This window comes from Camelina sativa, chromosome 4 (genome assembly GCF_030686135.1).
Source record: "Camelina sativa cultivar CO46 ecotype springtype chromosome 4, ASM3068613v1".
Taxonomy (NCBI): Eukaryota; Viridiplantae; Streptophyta; class Magnoliopsida; order Brassicales; family Brassicaceae; genus Camelina; species Camelina sativa.
The window spans coordinates 19,907,714-19,931,190 of record NC_141883.1 but is presented as its reverse complement, the minus strand read 5'-3'; the positions used below and the strand labels follow the sequence as shown (position 1 = coordinate 19,931,190).

General features: G+C 39.1%; 1 protein-coding gene, 1 long non-coding RNA gene, 1 other non-coding gene and 2 pseudogenes across 4 annotated transcripts; 2 read left to right on the top strand and 3 right to left on the bottom strand.

Annotated features, from left to right (window-relative positions):
- Positions 1-947: 947 nt before the first annotated feature.
- Positions 948-1,970, bottom strand: LOC104783913 (uncharacterized). The gene has a single exon (XM_010509014.1). The coding sequence runs from the start codon at positions 1,968-1,970 to the stop codon at positions 948-950; it is 1,023 nt and encodes a 340-aa protein (XP_010507316.1).
- Positions 1,971-6,964: 4,994 nt separating this feature from the next.
- On the top strand, positions 6,965-7,071 carry LOC147946002 (small nucleolar RNA R71). The gene has a single exon (XR_015597905.1). It is a non-coding gene; the product is annotated as a small nucleolar RNA R71 (small nucleolar RNA).
- Positions 7,072-10,637: 3,566 nt separating this feature from the next.
- On the top strand, positions 10,638-11,872 carry LOC104780686 (putative carboxylesterase 12 pseudogene; annotated as a pseudogene). The gene has a single exon (XR_015596894.1). The product of XR_015596894.1 is annotated as a putative carboxylesterase 12 pseudogene (transcript).
- Positions 11,873-13,837: 1,965 nt separating this feature from the next.
- Positions 13,838-15,169, bottom strand: LOC104780684 (uncharacterized). The gene is made up of 2 exons (XR_015596895.1): positions 14,918-15,169; positions 13,838-14,284 (listed from the first exon to the last, which is right to left on the bottom strand). It is a non-coding gene; the product is annotated as an uncharacterized LOC104780684 (long non-coding RNA).
- A 453-nt stretch (positions 15,170-15,622) lies between these two features.
- On the bottom strand, positions 15,623-16,247 carry LOC147946001 (F-box protein At1g70360-like; annotated as a pseudogene).
- Positions 16,248-23,477: the final 7,230 nt, after the last annotated feature.

Genomic DNA, 23,477 nt, shown 5'->3' with positions numbered 1-23,477 from the left:
TGTGATATCATCTTCAATGGCTTTTGTTGGTAAACAATTTTGCAAATAAGCCGACGTGTACACCGTATGTGGTAAACCTTGATCTATAATCATCGTTCTCACCATCTCCACAAGTGATCGATTTTTACGTTCTGCAACACCGTTTTGCTGAGGTAAATATGGCACCGTTACTTGTCTCTCGATTCCACACTCTTGACAAAATTTGTTGAATTCACTAGAAGTAAATTCTCCACCTCCATCAGATTGTAGCTTTTTAATTTGATATTTCGATTGAGTCTTCAATAAAGCTTTAAACTTTTGAAACATTGAGGAGACTTCAGACTTGTTCTTTAGAAAATATACCCAACACATGTGAGTATAATCATCTACGAACAGTAAGAAGTACCGATTTCCATCAAGTGAAACGGTTTGCATCGGTGTGAACAATCTCACACAGCACACGTCGGTGTGAACAATCTCAAGTTTCTCCCTCGCTCTTGTTTGAGACTCCATTGGAAACGCTTCTCTTGCTTGTTTCCCAAGTTTGCATGCTCCACACACTTTTTTGCTGACTTGTAAGGTTGGTAATCCAATTACCTTTCTTTTGTTCTGCATTTGTTGCAGTCTTGAATTTCCCACGTGACCAAATCTTCTATGCCATATCGCCGCTGTTTCTTGCTCACTCATACTCATTGCCATTTCATGTGATGGATTCCATTTGATTGGAAAACTCCTGTTCTTCTTTCGTACCTCCATAATCTTCCTTCCCATGGAATCTAAGATTATGCACAGCTTGTTCTCAAACATCACACATTTTCCACAAGATAGAAATTGTGGAACACTGATCAGATGCTTCTCTAAACCGGGCACCAAGAATACGTCTTTTATAACTCACTTTTCTCTGTTTGTCATGACAGTAATAACTCCTTTACCCGCTGTTATGGTAATTTCTCCATTTCCAACTCTTATTAAAACTTGACACTTCTATCAAGTCTTGTGAAGTAACTTTCTTCTTTTGTCATATGATTTGTACAAACACTGTCTACCAGCCAAACGTCTTCTTTCGTGGGTGTAGGATTTTCTTTGCTTGCACTAAAGAGCATATGAACTCCGTCATCTTCCTCTTCATCTTCAAGGCTCATGTGTGCCCTTTCATACCTCTTAGACTGACATTCCCTTGAACCATGACCACATTTGCCACATTTGTAGCATATCATCTTGTTTCTTAGATCTTTTCCTTGATCTTCATTCTGAGGTTTCTCCCAGCAATAAGCTTCTGTATGATTATCTCTTTTACAGAAGCCACACCATCTTTTGCCTTTGCCTTGATACCCATGGCTTTGGTTGTTGAAAGATTTGAATCCAGATTTTCCTCCTCTTGTTCTAACACTAAACGCCTCTTCCGACATGGTCTCGCCTCGGGCTTCCACACGTTTCTCATGTGCTTTCAGAGTTCCTATTAACTCTGTTACCGGCAACGAAGTCAGATCCTTCGTTTGCTCCATCACAGCCACTATGCTGTCAAATCTTGCTGGGGGAGAGATGAGAATCTTCTGGACAATTTGGTAGTCCGTCTTCTCTTTACCATGAACCCTTAATTGATTTTCCAAATCAATCAACTTCTCTTTGAAAACCTTTATGTTATCACTTTTGTTCATCTTCAAATTTTCGTACTGTCTTCTCAACGATTGTAGTTTGATCAATCGTACTTGCGGAGTGCCTTGGAATTCGTTTTGCAGAGAATCCCAAGCCTCCTTTGATGATTTTGCTGGTTCTATGCGAGAGAAGATCTGATCGGACACGACCGTTTGTAAAATTTGCAAAGCCATCATATCATGTGTTGTCGCTTCTTCCCATTTAGTTTGCAAACGCAACACTTCCGGAGTCTCCTCTCTTTCCATCGGTTGGCTGGGAACTCCGTCTTCTACCACCGACCACAATTTTCTGGTTTTGAAGATGGTTGTCATCTTAATACGCCTACTTATCCCCATCGAATATGGGAATCACTTGATGCGATGTTGCTTCCATCGCTACTCTTTCTTTTTGCTTAATCTTAGTGCTTACTTATGCAGAATTTTGCTTTTGTTGTCCCTTGAATCAATATAGCTCTGATACCATGTTAGAAAGTTGATTCCAACAGAGTAAGAAAGCAAGAAGAAAAACAGAGTAAGAATATATCACAATCTTGTGTCAATTGTGATATAAGAAACTCAGTAAAAGAAAGATTGGACATTTTTATTTATCTTGAACTTATAGTTTTACATCCACGATACAATAAGTTTATATAAGAAACAAACAGACACAACATGTGAATAGTCGTGTATTGTGGTTCTGTAATTTAAACGACACAACTTTTTCTAAAGGCCACGACTCTTAACTAAATAAACTTAACATAGACATAAACTCAATTAACAATCAACATCAAGATCAAGCACAAGCCTTCAACGAGTTTATTGTTCCCTGTATCAATTATCAGTTTATCATCTAAAGACTAGACAATTCTATGCACCCTAGTCTAGTTAAACACAAAATGCTCTGAAGAGTAACTTCACTAAACAACTATCATTGAGGATTCCTAATCTAAGAACATCTTCACTCGAAACACACTATAAGCTTACTTACACTACTTAAATAATCAAAATGGACGAAGAAGATGAAAACCCTAAATTCCAGTATCAATGAATCCCCAACGCTTAAGTAAAAAATGGATACTCAAAGCTCAAAATCTGATAGAACACACACCTAACAAGCAACAATGAAATCATAAAGAGGCTCAAATTCTGGAAGAAAAATAAAACATTGGTCTTCTTAACTCTTAATTTAAAAGTTGATCTTTATGCTTAGCTAAAAAACGTAAAGAAAATTTAGTATTCTGGAAAAACTATATCATCTAATTTACATTGTTTCAAACGTAAAATATGTATGTTTATGTTGTGTTTACACGTGGTGATTGCATTCCATTGAAGGTAATAGAAGCTCCGGCCAGTGGAAGAGTTACAGGCATACCAGGCTGCATTTGTGGAGGTGTGTTCACCATCCCTGAAAGGTGTTCAGGTGGGCACGCAAGTAGAAAGCTTATCTTCCTCCATGTGAGCAAAATAATCATCAGGTCCCGCAAAAGAATGTTGATAACATCATTATTTTACTCATATTAGCTATAGTTTTCATATGCATTTAGGAAGAGTTTGATGAGATTTCTAGTATAAAAGGTCTATTATCAAGTATTTCCGGTTTCAAGAAGGTTTTATAGGTTTTATAGCAATTTGGACCAAAAGACAAGAAAAACACGTTTTAGGAAAGATTCAGAGCTTTACAGTACGGGCAACTTTTGAAGAGCTTCCAGAACTCAAAATATATCATGCTTGGTGTCTATGGAAAGCTGGAAGAGTCATCTTTCTCCTCTAAGTTAAATCAAGTCAATCTATTCATTCATCCGGAAGTTATGCCCGATTTACCGAGACGTGAAGAAAACCAACCAGTCGATGGGCTTCTATTCAAGGCCTGACCAGCGACCATCACTGCGGCCCAGTCCAAGCCTCCTTCACGGTCTAGAAGCCTCTTTTGCCGGCCCTTGTCCTGCACTTAAGAAGAAAAGACGTTTCTGCCCTTACAAAACCCTAACCCTAAATAAAACCCTATAAATACTCTTAAGACCTAGGGTTTTGGAGAGTGCATCTTCTACAGCCTTTGGAGCCGCCCTAGCCACGACCAGAGAAGCTCTCTTTCGCTCGCTCTCCGTCTCTCTTGAAGCTTGAAGATCTGCCATCAATCTCTCTTTCTACTCTTTCTACTTCTTTCATACTATCATTGCTTTTGGGATCAAGTTACTTTTGTGACAAATAGAGAAGTTTCTTTTGAATCCCTTTTTGTTTATTGATTCACTTTTGATGCTATACTTTATAATATCAATGTCGTTTCTTTGCATCATGAGCGAGTAGTTTTATTTGTTGGGTTTTATGGGGTGATTCAAGGGGAATTTATGATTCGCTTCAATTAGGTTGTTAGATCTTATTTTCGGTTTTATATTAGAGTTCTTTTGGGACATCTTTATCTTAATGCATGTGCTTGGATTGATCACCAAGTGCTGATCTAGAGAACGGGAGTGCTAACCGCGTTATCCTACTTCTCCGAACTAATGATATACCGAAACCTCGCGTCGTAACCTGCGTAAGTTGAGTTGCGGAGTTTGGTGAATGTATCGAACTTGTTTTACTAGCTGGTTGACATGCGGCGTTGCCTGCGAAAGTTGAGTAACGGAGTGTGAAGAATTTAGACTTTCATATTATGAGAATAGCTTTTTAGTTCATTAGTGTTTCGTAGTTGAGAACCTAGACCGAAAATTAGTATTTACTTGTTAGATCTTACACTTAATATTGCTTAGAACCATAAAAACCCTAAGATGACTCCCAAGACGCCCAACGCCTTAGTCTTATAGTTTTAAACCATTTTTATTTATTTTCAATATATATTAGGAAAACCAAAACCCCAATCTCTTCTTTAGTCTTAGCCATAGTTCTTTCTTTTAAAATTCAATTTGTGCTTGCTATTACTCTCTGTGGGATCGATCCTAAAATACTACACTGATTAACTGTGCACTTTCAGTCGTTGTGTAGTCTTTTCAGGTAAAAGATTTGGAGTGAAATTCTACATACATCAAATGTGATACTAGGATTTTTGCGTGTCCTAGCAGGTTCAATTAACCTTATGTGTTGTAGTACTTAAGGTGTCAATCCAAATGAGATGTTGCTATCACTCAACCTAGCATTTACTATGACAAGATAAGTAGAATTGGTTCCTAGAAAAACGTACTTGAGTTTTGAAGGGAGAGTTTTGAGTTCTACCTTTGGAGCTTACAGTTTCGACCAGTCGTCAGCATGGGAGTCTGGAGCGATCATGGTCAAGTGGGACGTTGGAGCGATCATGGTCAAGTGGGGTGCGGCTCGAGTGGTGGCTCGATTGAGTGGGACGTTGGAGAGTCGAGTCGGGTCTTGACGTCGGTCGAGTGGGAAATCTCACGTTCTGAAGTCTCTGCTTCAACTGCACATACCTCCTCTGCGTCAGATAGCTGCTCGAACTACTCTTGTCCATCCGTTTCTCTGTGGGAGTCTAGCAGATTCTTGTAACAAGTGGTCTCCTCATACAAGAACCCTTCTTTCCCATCCTTGGTAAAAACGGTCTTGAGATGATCCTCCTCAGCTAATTCCTCCAACTACTCATCAGCCAACTGATCCATCTCTTCAATGTAGAAGACTTTTCCTCCTATTGTTGGTTTCTTCAAAGTATCCTTGATGTCAAACTTCATAATGAAATCATCACCCAAATTGAGATTAATCTTGCCATTTCTGACATCAATGATGACTCCAGCAGTCGCCAGGAACGGTCTTCCTAAGATCAGAGGATCTTTTGGTTCTTCATCCAACTCCAGAACCACAAAGTCAGTTGGCACTTCCACGTCTCTGATCCTGACAGGTAAGTCTTCTAACATACCATGTGGAAGTCTCACTGATCTATCTACGAGGATGAGAGAGATGTCACAACCCTTAAACCTTGTAAAACCCAACCTCTTAGCCACAGAGACTGACATCAGATTAACTGAAGCGCCAAGATCACATAGGCACCTATCAAAAAACATAGGTCCAAGAGAGCAAGGTAGAATGAATGATCCATGATCTTTGAGCTTCTTGGGTACAATCTTCTTTTGGATGATTGCACTACACTCAAGACTTAGTACCACCATGCCTTGGATTTCTTTTGATCTCTCCATCACTAAGTCCTTGAGGAATTTCTGGTAGTGAGGAACAAGTGCGAATGCATCCAGCAATGGCATCCTCAACTCAATCTCCTTGACTTGTTTTTCGAACAAGGCTTTGTACTTCTCAGTAAGTTGCTTCTTAAACCTCACTGGAAATATTAGAGGAGACTTGTATGGTGGAGGGATGAATTTTATAGGTTTGTCATCAGAAACAACATGTTCCTTAACAGCTTCAGGTTCGGACTGCTTCACTGGTTCAATCGGATCCTTAACTGCTTGGACTGGGTCCGTCATGTGAGCTTCATCTTGAACAAAATCCTCCCCATCTAATTCCTCACTGTCCTCAGTGCCGTCTGGAACTCCCTGCCTGGGAGGCAATGTTTTCCCACTTCTCAGCGTAATTACGTTTGCAAACTCCTTGGGGTTTTGAACAGCCTTCCCTGGGAATTGGTCAGGCTTTGGTGCAGAAGTATAAGCAGATTGGCCTTCCATATATCTCATCTTCGAATTTGACATTCAGGTCATTGTAAGAACATTCCATCCTCTGACTGAGTTCAGCGAACTTCTTAGCAGTGTCCATAGAACAACTAGCTTGACCCTGAAGAAGTTGTTGCATCATTTGCTTCATTTCTTGATCAGGAGTAGTCTGAACCGGTTGAGGGCGGAATCCTTGCGGTGGTCCTGAGGGAGCTTGTAATTGTTGCTGGAATTGTCGTTTGGGCACGAATCCTTGATTGTAAGGCACAAAAGGTTTTTGTTAACCTTGTTGTTGCTGCTGAGGAGGGTACACTATCCTTTGGATTTGCAACATTGGTGCTCCGGTAAGACAAATTGGGGTTCGTCTTATAGGGGTTGTAACCCTTATTATATCCACCTTGATTCTGGTCGTAGCTGATTTCTTTAGACTGCTCACCCTCCCCATCCTGAACGTGAAAAGGGTCATTCTCAGAGACGAATTGGACGGTTTGCTGCTGATTGAGCAAGAGGCGGTCAAGCTTGTCATTGACATTCTTAAGGTCCCTCTTGTACTTCTCCTCAGAACCAAACTCTCCTCTAACTGTGCGGTCATAATTCTCGTTATAATTGCCATCAGACTAGGCGAGGTTTTCAACAAGTTCCCATCCTTCATCGACTTCCTTGTTCAGGAAGTTACCGTTTGAAGCAGTGTCAAGCAGCATACGTATCTTTGGTAGCACACCATGGTAGAGAGTGCTCAGCAATGACTCGTTGCTGAATACGTGATGTGGACACTGGCTCTGGTAACCCTTGAAACGCTCCCAGGCTTTACAGAATGATTCTGAGTTTCTCTGAGCAAAGCCAAAGATGTCATTCTTGAGACATGATGTTCTGGCATTGGAGAAGAACTTGACCAAGAAGGCTTTCTTGCAGTCGTCCCAAGTGGTGATTAATCCTTTGGGAATGTTTTTCTCCCATTGATGAGCTTTGTCTCCTAGGGAGAATGGGAAGAGTCACAACTTGTAACCATCCTCACTCACTCCATTGATCTTGGTGAGACTGCACAGACGGTCGAACTCGTCTAAGTGGTCGAGTGGATCCTCCATATGCAATCCGTGAAACTTGTTCCCTTGGATCATGGAGATCATACCACTTTTAATTTTGAAGTTGTTATTCTGCACAGCAGGAGGGACGATTCCAGCATGTTGAGTATGAGTGTTCGGCGCATCTCCAGCACCAATGTGTCACAGTCTCAGATTGGGTCCGTTAGGTTGTTCCATAGTGACTGGTGTGGGATGATCAGTGTAAAGACGAGCTTGTCGTAGTCTTTGCTTGATGTCGTCAATAGCAGGAAGGAGATTCTGAGTTCCTCTTGATCTGGTGTACATGCAAGGTTGCAATCAACAAGTTACTGAGATACAAAACAAACAAGCAGATAACAAAAACAAGTCAATATTCAGAATGATAAGTGTAACAAAACTTAATCTTGCAAAACTTGAAACTTAAATGTAGCAAAACGAATCCCAAATGGCAACGACGCCAAATTGATACTAGGATTTTTGTGTGTCTATCCTAGTAGGTTCAATTAACCTTATGCAGTTGTAATACTTAAGGTGTCAATCCAGTTGGGAAACTTTACTAGCATTCAAGATGCAATCAAGAAATCACAAGTCAAGCCAATTCAAGAGTGGATTTATGTCTAACAATCCTAGAGTGATTAGAATGCAAAACGGAAATGAGTCACAGAACTAGAAACAAAAATGTATGACATGAAGCGAACAATAATAAGTGAAACCGAAAACGATTCTAAGCATGAACTAGATAACAAGAACCGAAACACTCTTAGGAATGTAATATCAATCAAAAAGATAGAAGTCCTAAGGATGGGAGTAATTGATGTCGGTGGAGTATCCTAGTTTACAGAGTGTTTAACATACCACAAGCAAGCTATCCTAAACAATGAACATCACGACTTAGCTAATCCAATCCCTTGACAGAAGCTACTCAGACTCAACCACTTCCAAACCTAGCTCTCGCTAGAGAAACATGATCAAGCAGGCATGACAAACAAGTTCATTCATGTCAACAAACATCCTAGACAACTAATCTCTTAGGCTAGGAATGTAAGTCTCTGGCACTAGTTGGTCAGACATTTCATCAAACACATTTTGGGTGCAGAAATGTCTAAGACCTAGTTCCAATTGATCAGAGAGAAACTAGTGTTTCAAACTCTAGTCCATAAGGGAATCATACGAGTCTAAGCTTAAACACCCAACATACTGAGATCCTCCACCTATTCTATCCCATCCTCAAGAATTGTCACACTACTCAGATCCAGAAATCATCATCAAGGATACAAACTCGGAAAACATTGAATTAAGCATAGTAAGATAGACAAACATGAGATGAACAAGTTTGTAGAAGAAATCAAATGCAAAAACTCAATGAATTAAAAGATATCTGGATACAAATTCTCAAAACGTTTTAGGTAGCTAGATAAACCTTAAGGAAAAACAAAAACGAGATAAAAGATATCTTGGGCAAAGACTTAACAAAATGTATATATAGTTCAACATGGAAAGCCCTAAAACATAAAACGACAAGGTAAATAGTCGGTTTGGAAATCTGCTGAAGCGTGTGAGACGGAGCGCCTTCCTTCCTGACATGTGCGATCAAGTCAGTGCGTGTCGAGTGGAATGCAATCTCATCGTGGCTCGACTGGTGCCTCAACTGGTGGCTCGACTGGTGGTTCAACTGGTGGCTCGACTAGTGGCTCGACTGGTGGTTCAACTTGTGGCTCGAGTGGTGGTTCAACTGGTGGCTCGACTGGTGGTTCAACTGGTGGCTCGACTGGTTGCTTGACTGATGGTTCAACTGGTGGCTCGACTGGTGGTTCAACTGGTGGCTCGACTGGTGGTTCAACTGGTGGCTCGACTGGTGGTTCCACTGGTGCGTTTCCGACGTTTCATAGATACCTGAAATACTCCAAGATGCACAATGTATGCAAGGATGATGCAAGAACTACCTAAACATGCAAAGTGTATAAAAGAGACTGAAAACAATGCAAAACAATGAGTTAAGAGAATAAAATGAATAACAAATGCATGATGAAAGAGTGTAAAATATATACATATCAGAATGCAAATCATCACTCATAGCCATAGCCCCACTCCGTCGTCTTGCTTATCCAATCCAACATGTTGGAAAAAACCCTCAAGGATGGCCTTCCTACAAGCACCTTTCTTGCTCAACCTTTGGGAATGCTTTAACACGTACGAATAGGCAACAACAAGCTCAGTGAAATAACGGAACTTGCGATCACTTTTCTCCAAAAATTCAAACTGAGGGTTCATAGAGACTCTCTCCATCAAATCATCATAAAAATGCATCCCATATCGCATAACAAACTGCGATGTGAGTTTAACGAGAGCAAGTTCCTTAAGAGTGAGCCCTTCAGGAGGTATGCATGGAAAGTGAGATTCTCGAAGCGGATCCCTGGATGGAGAACCCTTACAATCAGCTACACGCGGAGGAGCATCAAGTTGTAGGATATCATCTTCAGTCATTGAATGGTATGCATTAAGTCTCTTCTGGTAAAAAGCATGATAACGGTCTGAGCTCCTCAAGAAGTTGAAAATTAGATTGCTCCTCTTATAGGTCATGAGCTTCTCCTCCATCTCCAAGCCATATTTGGCAACCAATCGTGCCGTTCTCTCAAGAATTGTTGTGCCCTCTAGAGGTGGCTCAGTGATAACATCATCATCTGCTGGATCCTTTTCACTTTTACATCTTGGGACGAGTTCTTGGCTCTCTGATCAACTTGGAACTGCTCTATTGGACGAAGAGGAGGGCTTCTTTTCCTGTTTTTGAAACAGACCAAATTTCTCCCCAGTCAATAGTGTGCGCTACTTGTGTAATTAAAGCCATATTTTGGTATATAAAAAATTCTTCAAGAAAACATGAAAAAGTGAAGGTTGAAAATTAAATTTATTTATCGGTTAAAGTTTTCATGAAACAAAACGGTTGACTGTTTTCTTTAGTGCCCAGCCAAGAAATTGTATGTAGTATAGAAAATAAAACTACATATATCTTGTTCTTCTTTTTGATAAATATGAGATAACGCATTGTCAGCTATAAATAATACACAAGCTTGATAACAAAAAAAAATATGTCGAATAAATGCCACTACCATACTTAATGGTACAAGACTACAAGTACAACCAAACCAAACAAAATATGTATACACTTAAAAATCCGGAACCAAAATGGAATGTTGAAATATATATGAAGGGAAAAATAGACAAAAATGGATAAAAAAGGAATGAAGAACGACACAATTTCCTCCGCGTTTTCCCTGACTTACCATAAAAATAGACTATTTGCCTCCGCTATTATTAGGAAATTATGGTGTATATATGCCTCCTGTATGGTAAACATATCTTCCGCGTATACAACGACACAACTCACGTGCATATTCAATAAAAATCTCTCACACACGCACATATTCAATAAAAATCTCTCACACACGCACATATTCAATAAAAATCTCTCATACACTCTCAAAGCTACAATGTTAACGTTTTTCACCGACGAACCAATGATGGATCCCGAGATCGCCGTCGACTTCTCTCCGGTGCTCAAAGTCTACAAGAGTGGCCGCATCGAGCGAATCATGGGTGAAACCACCGTCCCACCTTCTTCCGACCCACAAAACGGTGTCATTTCCAAGGACGTCGTTTATTCTCCCGACAACAACCTCTCCGTCCGCATTTACCTCCCGGATAAAGCCGCTGCCGCCGGTGAGAAACTCCGTCTCCTCGTCTACTTCCACGGCGGAGGGTTCATCATCGAAACCGCTTTCTCCCCGACTTACCACAATTTCCTCACGGCGGCTGTCTCTGCCTCGAACTGTGTAGCGGTCTCTGTTGATTACCGGCGTGCACCGGAGCATCCGATTTCAGTCCCCTTCGATGATTCTTGGACAGCTCTGAAATGGGTATTCACCCATATCGCCGGATCTGGTCAGGAAGATTGGTTAAACAAACACGCTGATTTCAGCAAAGTGGTCCTCTCCGGAGACAGCGCTGGAGCGAACATTGTGCATCACATGGCGATGAGAGCTGCGAAAGAGAAACTCAGTCCTGGTTTGAAGGATACAGGAATATCTGGAATCATCTTGGTCCATCCTTACTTCTGGTCAAAGACACCAATCGACGACAAGGAGATCAAGGATGAAACGTTGAGGATGAAGGTGGAGTCGTTTTGGATGGTGGCTAGTCCCAATAGCAAAGATGGATCAGATGATCCGTTGTTCAACGTGGTGCAGTCAGAGTCGGTGGATTTGTCCGGCTTGGGTTGCGGAAAGGTTTTGGTGATGGTGGCTGAGAAAGACACGTTGGCGAGGCAAGGTTGGGGTTACGCGGCCAAGCTTGAGAAGAGCGGTTGGAAAGGAGAGGTTGAGCTGGTGGAGAGCGAAGGAGAGAATCATGTTTTTCATTTGATGAAACCTACTTGTGAGAATGCTCTTGAAGCCATGCATAAATTCTCAGGGTTTATCAAGGGGGACTAATAGCAGCTTTGGGACCACCTCCAATGCTAGTATATGTTATTTAAGGTTTTTATCAATATTTTAATAACAAATTTTGTACTTTCTCAAAATAAGAACTTCTCTAAGATTAATTAAAATTATCCACCTCCAAGGTACAAACTACAAACTATAATTGGGTTCTTAAGAATAAAAACTGAAAGAGTGACCAAAAAATCCATGAAACAATATGTTCACAAGAAGAGGAGATTACAAAAATGAGGACAAACTGAAACCATGAGACATACTTCGTAAGCCATCTTGTCCACCATTTCCTTCACCACTTGATACAGGTGGGTCTTGCCTGCAAAGAGTGACCAAAAATCCACAAATCCTCTCTTCAACCACTCTTTACTGATCCAAAAAAGAAAAGACAAGGAGCTATAAAAAACATACAATTTGTCATTGCTGCCACGAGTAATACACTTGGCATCTCCACTCCAATATAACAAAACGAAATAAGAAACTGAAAACAAAAAAAAATTATTTTGTAAAAACAATATTTATAAGTGTTAATAAACACATTCATTCAAAACAAGATTCATTTGAATAAACATCAAAACATCAAAACAAGTAAACATGAGCAACAATGATATAACATCACCTTCCCCACATATTCGATGATATATCTTCATCTGTTGCAATCCCATATCCACATTTCTGTCTACAAGAAACAACTTATTCAACTAGCCCCAAAGTGCAAATTTTTGTATGAGCCAATTTGCTATATACAAACCTGAACTAACTTCATCTTCTTAATATGTCTTTGTTGGAACGGCTTGTTGGTACACTCACCTCTGCATTTGCAACTAGATGAACAGCCGTCAAACAGCTTTAGAGTAGAATCCTATACATCAATGAAAACAAAGAAGTACCACAAAGTTAAACATCAACAACCAAATCAATGCAGACAAGAAACATTAAATCAAAGTTCTTATACATTGATTCATGATTCATTTCAAAACTTGTAACACCTCGACCGCCATCTATTAGGGGGTCCCATGTCCACTCCCGGTTCATGGGTCCACCTCGCTTAGTGGGATCCATGTCTTTTTACTAGGTCCGTGAGCCCACCTATATCTAACAGTCGGTTTGTTCCGTATGGGAGGTTTTAAAGACTTGATTATCATCCCTATAAATATTAAATGATCTTTTCTTGTGTTTTGTCTTCACTCGCATATTTCCGACAATCACTTCCCGAAAGGTCACCTATCCTGAAACTACTCCAGCAAAAGCACGCTTAATTCGGTAGTTCTCTCAATACTCTTGACCAAAAAGATAAGTGCATTTTTGTGACATAGGTGGCCAAATAAATTATTTTAAATCTTCCTGCATGTCCCCGAAACCGGGTTGTTACAATTCACCCCCACTAACAGATCACAACGGCCCTGTTGCAAACCAAGACTGTCACCCCGATGGTGTGTGCCCATTCAACTCCACACACGTCTAGATAGGCCTGGGCGTTCGGATATCGGATCGGATTCGGTTCAGATTTTTTGGAATTCGGATTTTTTGGATATTGACTTTAACATCCATTCGGATATTTATATAATTCGGATCGGTTTCAGTTCGGATAATTCGGATTTCGGATCGGTTCGGATATGATTGTCGATAACCAAAATTAAATCAAAAGTTATTGAACAATGTTTTATTCGAATACATTTTAATCTTATTGTACCCAAATAACTATACTAATGGAGTATTAAAACAAAACAAAAAGATAGAAATTAAGTAAATGACAAGGTTCTCATAAAACCATACAAATACATAAAACATATGAGACATATCTATCGAAATGTCAAGCTATTTCTTATATGTTCAGTTATATTCGGATATCTATTGGACATCGGTTCGGATCGGATAATATCCGATATCCAAAATTATGAAACCGATCGGTTATTTCCTTAATATCGGTTTGGTTTTAATCTAGTTATTTCAGTTCGGATACGGTTCGGATTTTTGGATTCGGATTTTATATCCTGGCCTACGTCTAGGTTTGGCTCTAATACCAAACTGAAACGACCGTACCCGGATTCTCAATTCTCTCAGAGGATACACGGAAAACATTTTCACAGGAATCCAATAATTCCGACGAGACAACCTGCATAAACCATTCCTTACAAAAACTTCCACAAATATAGGACATGTCCAACTAGCCCATACTTTGCATCTACAAAACACAATCATACTCGTTATTTCACGTTTATTTTCTTCTCCCAGATCCAGGCAATTTGGTGATAGAGAAACACACTAGCGATGACATTTAGAGAAATATGGCAGCCCTTTCTCTCGCCAACAACGGCTAGAGTTTCCATTATCTCCACGTAAAAGGAGATGCGTACATGTATACATGTATACGTGCATCAACACACGTCTCTCTCTTTTCCTCTCATGCCAAACTCATCCCCCTCTCTCCCTCATCACCACTGAATCCTCTCATGGCTCTCGATGGAGGCCACCACCACCACAATGAGTCAAAGACTCCATCCTTTTTTAATACTTTGGCAAACCACCTAGTTTCCAAAGATAACAAAAACATCTTGAATCTAGATTATCGCGCATTGTAGTTGTAACCATGGCAAGTTATTATTGGCTTAGCAGTTCTGTCCCAGAGACTCTCAAGTCCCCTAAAAACTTAACAATAGCGTCTTGGCAAACCCCACTAGTCCCCAAGAAAACTCACAAAAAAAAAATCAAGATCAATTCACGAATAAAAACTAATTCATAACACAGAAAAAAAAAAAAAAAAAAAAAACATTCATGACACAAAAGACACAAAACTGATTCATAAAAAGGACACAAAACTGATTCATGAATGAGAAGATCACTCTTCAAGAACAAATTCTAGATTAGTTGCAGTTTACAAATTTCAATTCAACAATCATTAAACTGTAGGCAGTTACTTCAACTTCTTGGAATAAATTAAAAGCTGAGAAGTCAGAACAATCTTGACTAGTACCACAGATAGATCATCTAGTTTAAGTTAAACCTCGAACAACATAATTCTCAAGCTAGCTAAAGAGAACTCTCCTTTCCATTCTCGCAATGACCCGAGTCAATAGAAACTTGGCTTGATTGCACAAACTATTACAAGGGATTCACATGAATAATCAAGAGTAACTAGGAGACTATGAATCGAGACGAACCTGACTGACTTGAGAGGAGGACACAAGAGAAATGGAGGAGACTCAACACTTCGATTTGGTGAAGGAGACTCAACACTTCGATTTGGTGAATGAGACTCAACGCTTTGATTTGGTGAAGGAGACTCAACGTTTTCAAAGAACAACTCGCCGATTGTCATTCCGATTTTGAGACAAATCTCTACTGGAGAGATTCGCGAAAGAGAGATGAGGAAGAAAAATAACAAAACAATATTATCAATAAGAGCTGCCTCTGAAACATCCGAAATAAGAGTTGGTTATTAATTAATTATTTCACCATTTATGATTAATTTATTTTGCTTGAATTTTTAAACATATTATATTATATAAACCTTAAAAATTATTGTATTTCATAAAATTTTAAACAAACATGATATAAAACTATGTAACTATGCATTTATTCAATTTCACTTCATCCTATTTGAATCATTTTCCTAAATGTTTTAATTATGTTTCTCTTTGGTTGAGAAAAATCAAAGGCTAAATGCCAATTCCATGTTAACTTCAGCAACTCATCAATTTTCGTATACTTTCTTTGCAAAATCTGATTACAAACAATCGCATTCTTGAGTACTAAAAGAAGAAGCAGAAAAATATACTAAGTTGAAAATGCTCTTTGCACCTTCCTAGTATCAAAATTGCCTATTTGCAAGATTTGGAAACAAATGTAAAGCTTACCAGATGAACTCATGCTCCCTGAAAAGTACCTTTAAGTGCCCTCGCTCTTATCAAGGAGAAATTTCCCTTTTGACTCCAATAAGTAACAAACCTATCCTTCAACTTAACCACACTATTGCCTTATGTCACAAGATGTTTACACTCTTCCAAGCATTTTTGCTTCCACAAGTCATTATCTGAAGCCATGTCTCTTAATTCAGGAGTAACATAGGCCAATGTCGATCGCAATGTCCACACCAAGAAGCGAGGCTAGTATCTTGTGTTTTATCTCTCGAGGTAGACGAATTAAGCAAGGTGGAAGTTCTAAGTCGGTTTTGTAGCACAGATTAACCAACAGAGGCATGACAATACCATCTTTTATCATTCTCCACCACATGAGTACCTCACGGTGGATGCTCAAAGTATCTTCATTGTCAGATTCCAAAGTTTCCAGAACCAAATCAACAATAAGCATATAAATATGTTTATTAATGCAAACCTTATCCACCAAACTAGCCTCATCAAGAAACCCATAAACTTAAACATCACCTAAATCCTCAAGATTCAAAGTGGCAACTTCAGTTCCATTAGCATCACATTTATATAATCTGTGTAGGGCATATGCCCTAGTACCCTTCCAAGTAGATCCGTACATGTCTAAGAGCATCTTCACTCAAAACACACTATATAATAAGGATGAAGAAGATGAAAACCCTAAATTACAATATCACAAAATCCCCAATGCTTTAGCATAACTTGGATACTCAAAGCTCAAAATCTGATAGAATACTTATACGAAAGAAGAAGAAGTACTTTCTTCACTATCATAATGAATGGATACATTGTATGATATGAAGAGCTCTAGAACATCACTGTTCCCTCTTAACTCACAATACAATGCGTAAAGAAGACTAATTGTTTACAGTAATTTATATACAATTATTTTTTTATTCCCATGTATCGTTACTCTCCTCAACACGTGTTGCTCTCTACCTCTATCTTTCTTTCTTGTTTCACAACGTGATGCTTATCAATATCCCCCCTTTCAAAGTGAAACTTGTCCTCAAGCGCCAATGCTGGAAATTGTCTCTGCCACTCCTTGACTATCTCCCATGTATTCTCATGATTAGGAAACCCTTTCCAATGTACTAGGGCTTCTAACACCCCTTTTTCATTGTAAGTGTGTCTCCAGCACCTCTTTTAGTTCAATATCAATTCCTCTGCCTCATTAAACAACTCTGGTAATGGAATCACTTGATGATGATCACCTAAAACCTTCTTGAGCTGAGAGACATGAAGTACTGCATGGATCATGGACCCTTAATTATGGTAATTTGAGTCTTTAAGCTGCCTTACCAATTCTCTCTGTCACTTCATACGACACATAATATTTAGCTGGCAACTTCTGACAACCTCTTTTGCATACGAATTGTTTAATCAACTATTGAGCATGGATCAAATGATCCTTGATTTTTGCCAACATTTTGTCCCTGTCTTTGAACATATCTTCCAACTTATAAACCTTAGTACGTAGACTGCTCTTCAAAGCGCATTATAGCTGGGGGATCCTTGCTCGAGTAATTACTCGATACACTTTGTCGTGAGACAATATATATGAGGTCGAACCCACAAGGACCAATGGTAAAATAAAGATTTGCCAGACTTATAAATAGCTAAAACATACAAATGTTTGTTTGTTTGTTTTTAGAATTGTAAACAAATACAAAGAAATAGACAACTAACTTATACGATTAAAAGCATTGGCCCATAAAGTATTTCAAAGATCAATGACTAATGAGAAAATGAAACAAGACCATATAACATGCTATAGTCTCGGGCCTGAGGGGATGTACGGGCTTCGGTCCAGAACCTCTTAGTTATTCAAAAAAAAAATGAAATAAAAAGTTCAAAAGTTAAGAACCGTCCTAGAACATGAACACAATTATAGACTAACCCTCTTTCAAGACATTAACCACTAAATTTAGTTTGCTAAACGTTCATTTGTAATCTCTTAGTCATATTTGCATTACAATCAATTTCATTAAGTTCACAATATTTCCTGACATCAAATATTACTCAATTTATATTAGTTCAGGCATTCTATTGAATAAAAAATACACATGCTTGATTAAAAAAAAAATATGTTGAATAATTAAATGGTAGTGGTACCATACTTAATGGTACAAGTACAGCCAAACCAAACAAAATATGTAGACCAATATGCAATATCCACTAAAATTAGTACTTATAGTTTAAATATACAAAACATATATTTACTAACTTTTTTTTTGTACTATAAACTTAAAATTTTGGAACCAAAATGAATGTTCAAATATAAAAGAAGGAAAAAAAAGACAAAAAAGGATCAATATGGTGCACCCTTTGAATAACATGTCTCACCTAGTCAACAACTTACATGTGTGCTTTTAAGCAAGGTGGAAGCTCTAAGTCGGTTTTGTAGCACAGATTAACCAACAGAGGCGTGACAATACCATCTTTTATCATTCTCCACCACAGGAGTACCTCACGTGGACGCTCAAAGTATTTTCATTGTGAGATTCCAAATTTTACATAACCAAATCAACAGTGTGCATATAGATACGTTTATTAATGCAAACCTTATCCACCAAACTAGCCTCATCAAGAAACCCATAAACTTAAACATCACCTAAATCCTCAAAATTCGAAGTGGCAACTTCAGCAACTTCAGTTCCACTAGCACTAATCACATATGGCAGAGTATACTTAAGTGCATGGCCGGCTCAAACATTTTCTAGGTCTGTGGGAAAATTTTAAAAAATAGACCCTTAAATACATATAAACAACGTGTTTAAGAAACTTCATAATACACGAGACGGTCATTTGTAGTGTTATATACCGTACCCAACTCCTGAATAATCTATCTGTATCTCTCAAGATCAAGCACAAGCCTTCAACCAGTTTCTTGTTTCCTATATCACTAATCAGCTAAAGACTACACCATTCTATATTTCTATGCATCCTAGTCTAGTTAAACGCAAAATGCTCTGAAGAATAACTTCACTAAACAATTATCATTGAGGATTCCTGATCTAAGACAGCTTCACTCGAAACACACTATCTGAATAAGCTTACTTACACTACTTAAATAATCAAAATGGACGAAGAAGATGAAAACCCTAAATTCCAATATCAATTATCTAAAGATAACACAATTTTAGAAGATGATTGATTAGTATTATTTTTGTCTAAATTGAAGCCACTGCAATTAAAAATTAGATAATTAATTATTCGTCCGTATATAATTAACGGCTCTCGTCACTCGTGGTTTCACTAATCCAAATCTTTCTCTCTCTAAAATCGTTTTATCGAAAACTCTCTCCGACGAAGAAGAGAACGAAAGAGTATATTGACCCACTCAAAACTCTTCTTTCTTGCAACCCAAGGAAACAGATATGTCTCTCTCTCCAACAATCCTTTAGCACCGAGGGAGAAGAATCGAGCGAGTACGTGATAGGCCTCTACAAGTATACACAAGAAGGAAGAACAGAGTAGCACGTGCAGACTTGGAGGGAGACACGTGCGATCAAGAGGAAAATGTTATATAAACCTTGTTTGTAAAAGAGAGAAGTTATGTTGTTTGTTGTGAGAATACGAGACTTATGTGTCTTCGTTGGAGAGGAATATGATCTAGCTGCGCCTAGAGTTTCTCTTAGTTACTCTGTTACATTCTGTTACGATCTGTATCATTCTTTCATTCATTCACAGTTAATAAAAGGAAAGTTCTTTTCTTAACAAATGGTGCGCTCGTGATCTGCGATCGAAGCAAACGCAAAGGAATCCATTTTGTTAAAATCGGAATTTGGTGGAGAGATTGAAGATTCAAGAAGCGAAGATGGTTTTGGGATTATCACCGGTGCGAGAACTATCAGAGGAAGATTAAAATGAAGCTTCCTTGGCGGACGTCTACGATCAATTGGGGGAGATGCGAAACTCTGGAAGCAAGATGAAGGATCGAATCGAAACGTTGGGTTCACAAATGGGATCAAGAATTGAGACTCTGGGGAACGAATTGAGGATTCGCGATCAGAAATTGGAAGATCTTGGAAGGAAACTGGATCTTGTGTTGAGTTCTTTACCCGGAATCGACACAGTTCGCGAAGTTGGGTGCTCAAGCAATTCAGGACCATCGCGACTTCCAGATAATCAAAATCAGGTACGTATCTCGCCTTTGGAACCATGCCGTAGCAACATTAGGCCAGGTTTACGGGAAAACTTGATAAAGAACGTAGAAATGGCGGTCTTTGATGGAGCGGCTGTATATGGGTGGATTGCTCGTGTTGAAAGATTTTTTCGACTAGGAGGTTATAACGATGAAGAAAAGCTAGCTCTGGTTTCAGTAAGCTTGAGTGGTGAAGCCCTGGGTTGGTACAATTGGGTGGTGAATACAAAGCAGTTCGTCAGCTGGACTCAGTTTAAATCAGCTTTGATGTTGCGTTTTGGGAATTTGAAGATAAGAGGTCCAAGCCAAAGTCTTTTCTGTATAAAACAAACAGGATCGATAGCAGATTATATACAGAGATTTGAGGACTTATCATCACAAGTGACAGGCCTTGATGAACAGAAGTTAGAAGGAATATTTCTTAATGGGTTGACACAAGAAATGCAAGAACTGGTGCATATGCAGAAGCCACGTAATCTTCCAGAAATGGTAGCAGAAGCGAGGGCTATGGAGTCAAGTATTATGAGGAGAGTGGTTAAGAAGGAGCTGTTGTTAGCTAATAAGGAGAATATAGATTCATGTAATCAAGATTACAGAGGGAACTCTCAATATAACTCAAATTCATGGAAGATGAAGTCTATTTTCACAGATTCTGCACAAAACAATGATAAGCCAACGCACAAAGTGGAGCAAAGGCCTAGAAAGCACAATACAAACGCATAATTAGACGAGAAGAGAAGAAAAGGAATTTGTTTTTGATGTGATGCTCCATGGTCAAAAGAACATAAATGTCCAAACAAGGAGTTAAGAATCATGACGGTATTCAATGGGTTTGAAGTAGAAGTATTAGACGAGAACAGAGAAGAAGGGGCATGTATGGATCAAATTGGTGAATGCATGGCTATATCTTTTCATTCATTTAGAGGGATTTCTGGTCCTACAACAACTAAAGTGAGTGGGAAAATGGGCAAGGAGAGCATTGTAATAATGTTGGATAGTGGAGCAACACATAACTACATCTCACCAGCGGCTGCAAAAAAGCTTAAACTTAAATGTAGAGAGGACCCGAACCTGAATGTCACTTTGGGAACATGCATATTGGTGAATGGAATTGGTGTTTGTGAGAAGGTGACATTCTCTGTCCAAAACTTGGAATTCACTTCCGATTTTATTGTGTTGGAGTTAGGGCAAATCGATGTCATTCTCGGAGTGTATTGGTTGAGGACATTGGGTGATTGTAGAGTGAATTGGGATAAGAATGAGATGTCTTTCATTCACAATGGGCAGTTGGTGTCTATAAGAGGAGAGTCTGATCTACTCATCTCTAAAATGTCTCTAAAGTCATTGTTGAATTATGCAGTCAACAGTTAAACCAACAAGACAATACATTGCTCGATACAAGGATTGAAGAAGTGTTAAACAAATTTGTCAAAGTCTTTGAAATACCTTCAGGATTACCTCCACTTAGAGGAAGAAAGCATTCAATTACACTACTTCCAGGACATAACACCATCAGTGTAAGACCGTATAGATACCCACACGCTCAGAAGGAGATCATGGAGAAGATGGTCAAAGAGATGTTGGATTCTGGAATAATCAGACCTAGCCACAGCCCATTCTCAAGTCCAGTTCTGTTAGTTAAAAAGAAGGACAACAGTTGGAAGTTTTGCATTGACTATCGAGCTTTAAACAGAGTGACGAAAGCAGATAAGTTCCCCATTCCCATGATAGATCAACTCTTGGATGAGCTAAATGGATCCATGGTTTTCTCTAAACTGGACCTTCGAGCTGGTTACCACCAAATAAGGATGAAAGAGCAAGACATAGAAAAAACGGCTTTCAGAACTCACGATGGGCAGTATGAAGTCTTAGTGATGCCGTTCGGTTTAACGAATGCACCTACTACGTTTCAGTCCTTAATGAATGAAATCTTCAGACCATATTTGAGGAAGTTTGTGTTGGTATTTTTTTATGATATTTTGGTATACAGCACTTCCTTCGAAGAACACCAACAACACTTGATATCAGTTTTGAGGATTCTTGAAGAAAACATACTGTTCGCGAATAAGAAGAAATGTGCTTTTGGTCAGAGTCAGATCGAATACTTGGGACACATTATTTCACGTGAAGGTGTGTCAACAAACCCTGTTAAAACACAGGCCATGTCAAGATGGATCACACCAAATTCAGTTAAGGAGTTAAGGGGATTCTTGGGCCTAACAGGTTATTACAGACGTTTTATATGAGGCTATGGCATACAAGCAAAACCTCTTACTGATCTATTACGGAAGGACAAGTTCGAATGGAATCCAGAAGCACAAGCAGCGTTTGATAGATTGAAGGTAGCTATGTCCACTGCCCCAGTACTTGCATTGCCAAACTTCGAAGATACTTTTGTTGTAGAAGCAGACACATCTGGTTTTGGTCTCGGAGCAGTTTTAATGCAAAACAGAAAACCAATTGCGTATTTAGCCATGGGTTAACTGCAAAGGAGCAACTTAAACCAGTCTATGAGATGGAGCTAATGGCGATTGTTCTATCCATTCAAAAATGGAAACATTATTTGTTTGGGAGACATTTTGTGGTACATACGGATCAGAAGAGCTTAAAATTTCTGCTTGAACAGAGAGAACTGACGATGGATTATCAAAAATGGCTTGTGAAGTTGCTGAACTATGATTTCGAGATCTTATATAAACCGGGAGTTGAGAATAAAGCAGCAGATGGGTTATCAAGGATGACACAACCCCATGGAGCACTTTCCTCACATCTATTGATGGCTTTGACAATTCCCACATCATTACAACTTCAAGACATATACGAAGATATTGAGAAGGATGAGAAGATACAGAGGGAGGTTCAAGAGTGTTTGGCTGATAAGAACGGGAATAAGAAGTATATGGCGAGAGAAGGCAGGTTATGGTTCAAAAATAGACTGGTAATTCCGAAGAACTGAAGTTCTGTTCAGTTGATATTAGAAGAGTATCACAACAGTGTTATTGGTGGACATCCAGGAGTATTGAAAACAGCTAAAAGGATACAACAATCCTTTCATTGGGAAGGTCTATTCGCCGATGTTCAGAGGTTTGTATCCGAATGTGAAGTATGTCAGAGACACAAGTACTCCACCCTCTCACCTGCTGGTTTGCTACAACCGTTACCAGTTCCACAAATGGTTTGGGAGGACATTACAATGGATTTTATAGAAGGATTACCAACTTCACAGTGTAAGAATGTTATCTTAGTGATGGTGGATAGACTGAGTAAATACAGCCATTTTCTGGGTTTGAAACATCCATTCCAAGCAGCAGATGTAGCTAAGCTGTTTGTCAAGGAGGTGGTTAAACTTCACGGTTACCCAGCTTCAATAGTTTCAGACACATGCAATACCTTCTTAAGAGCCTTTTGGAAGGAGTGTTTCAAACTATTTGGCACTAAACTCAAGTATAGCACTGCATTTCACCCTCAAACCGATGGACAGACGGAGGTCCTGAATCGGAGCTTAGAAACTTATCTCAGGTGTTTGGCATCTGCACACCCTAAGACTTGGTATCAGTTCTTGTCCTGGGCAGAACTTTGGTACAATTCGTCGTATCACACATCCCTGAAGACATCTCCTTTTCGTGTCATGTACGGGAGAGATCCACCAGCCATTATACGTTTTGAGGAGCATTCAACAAAGGT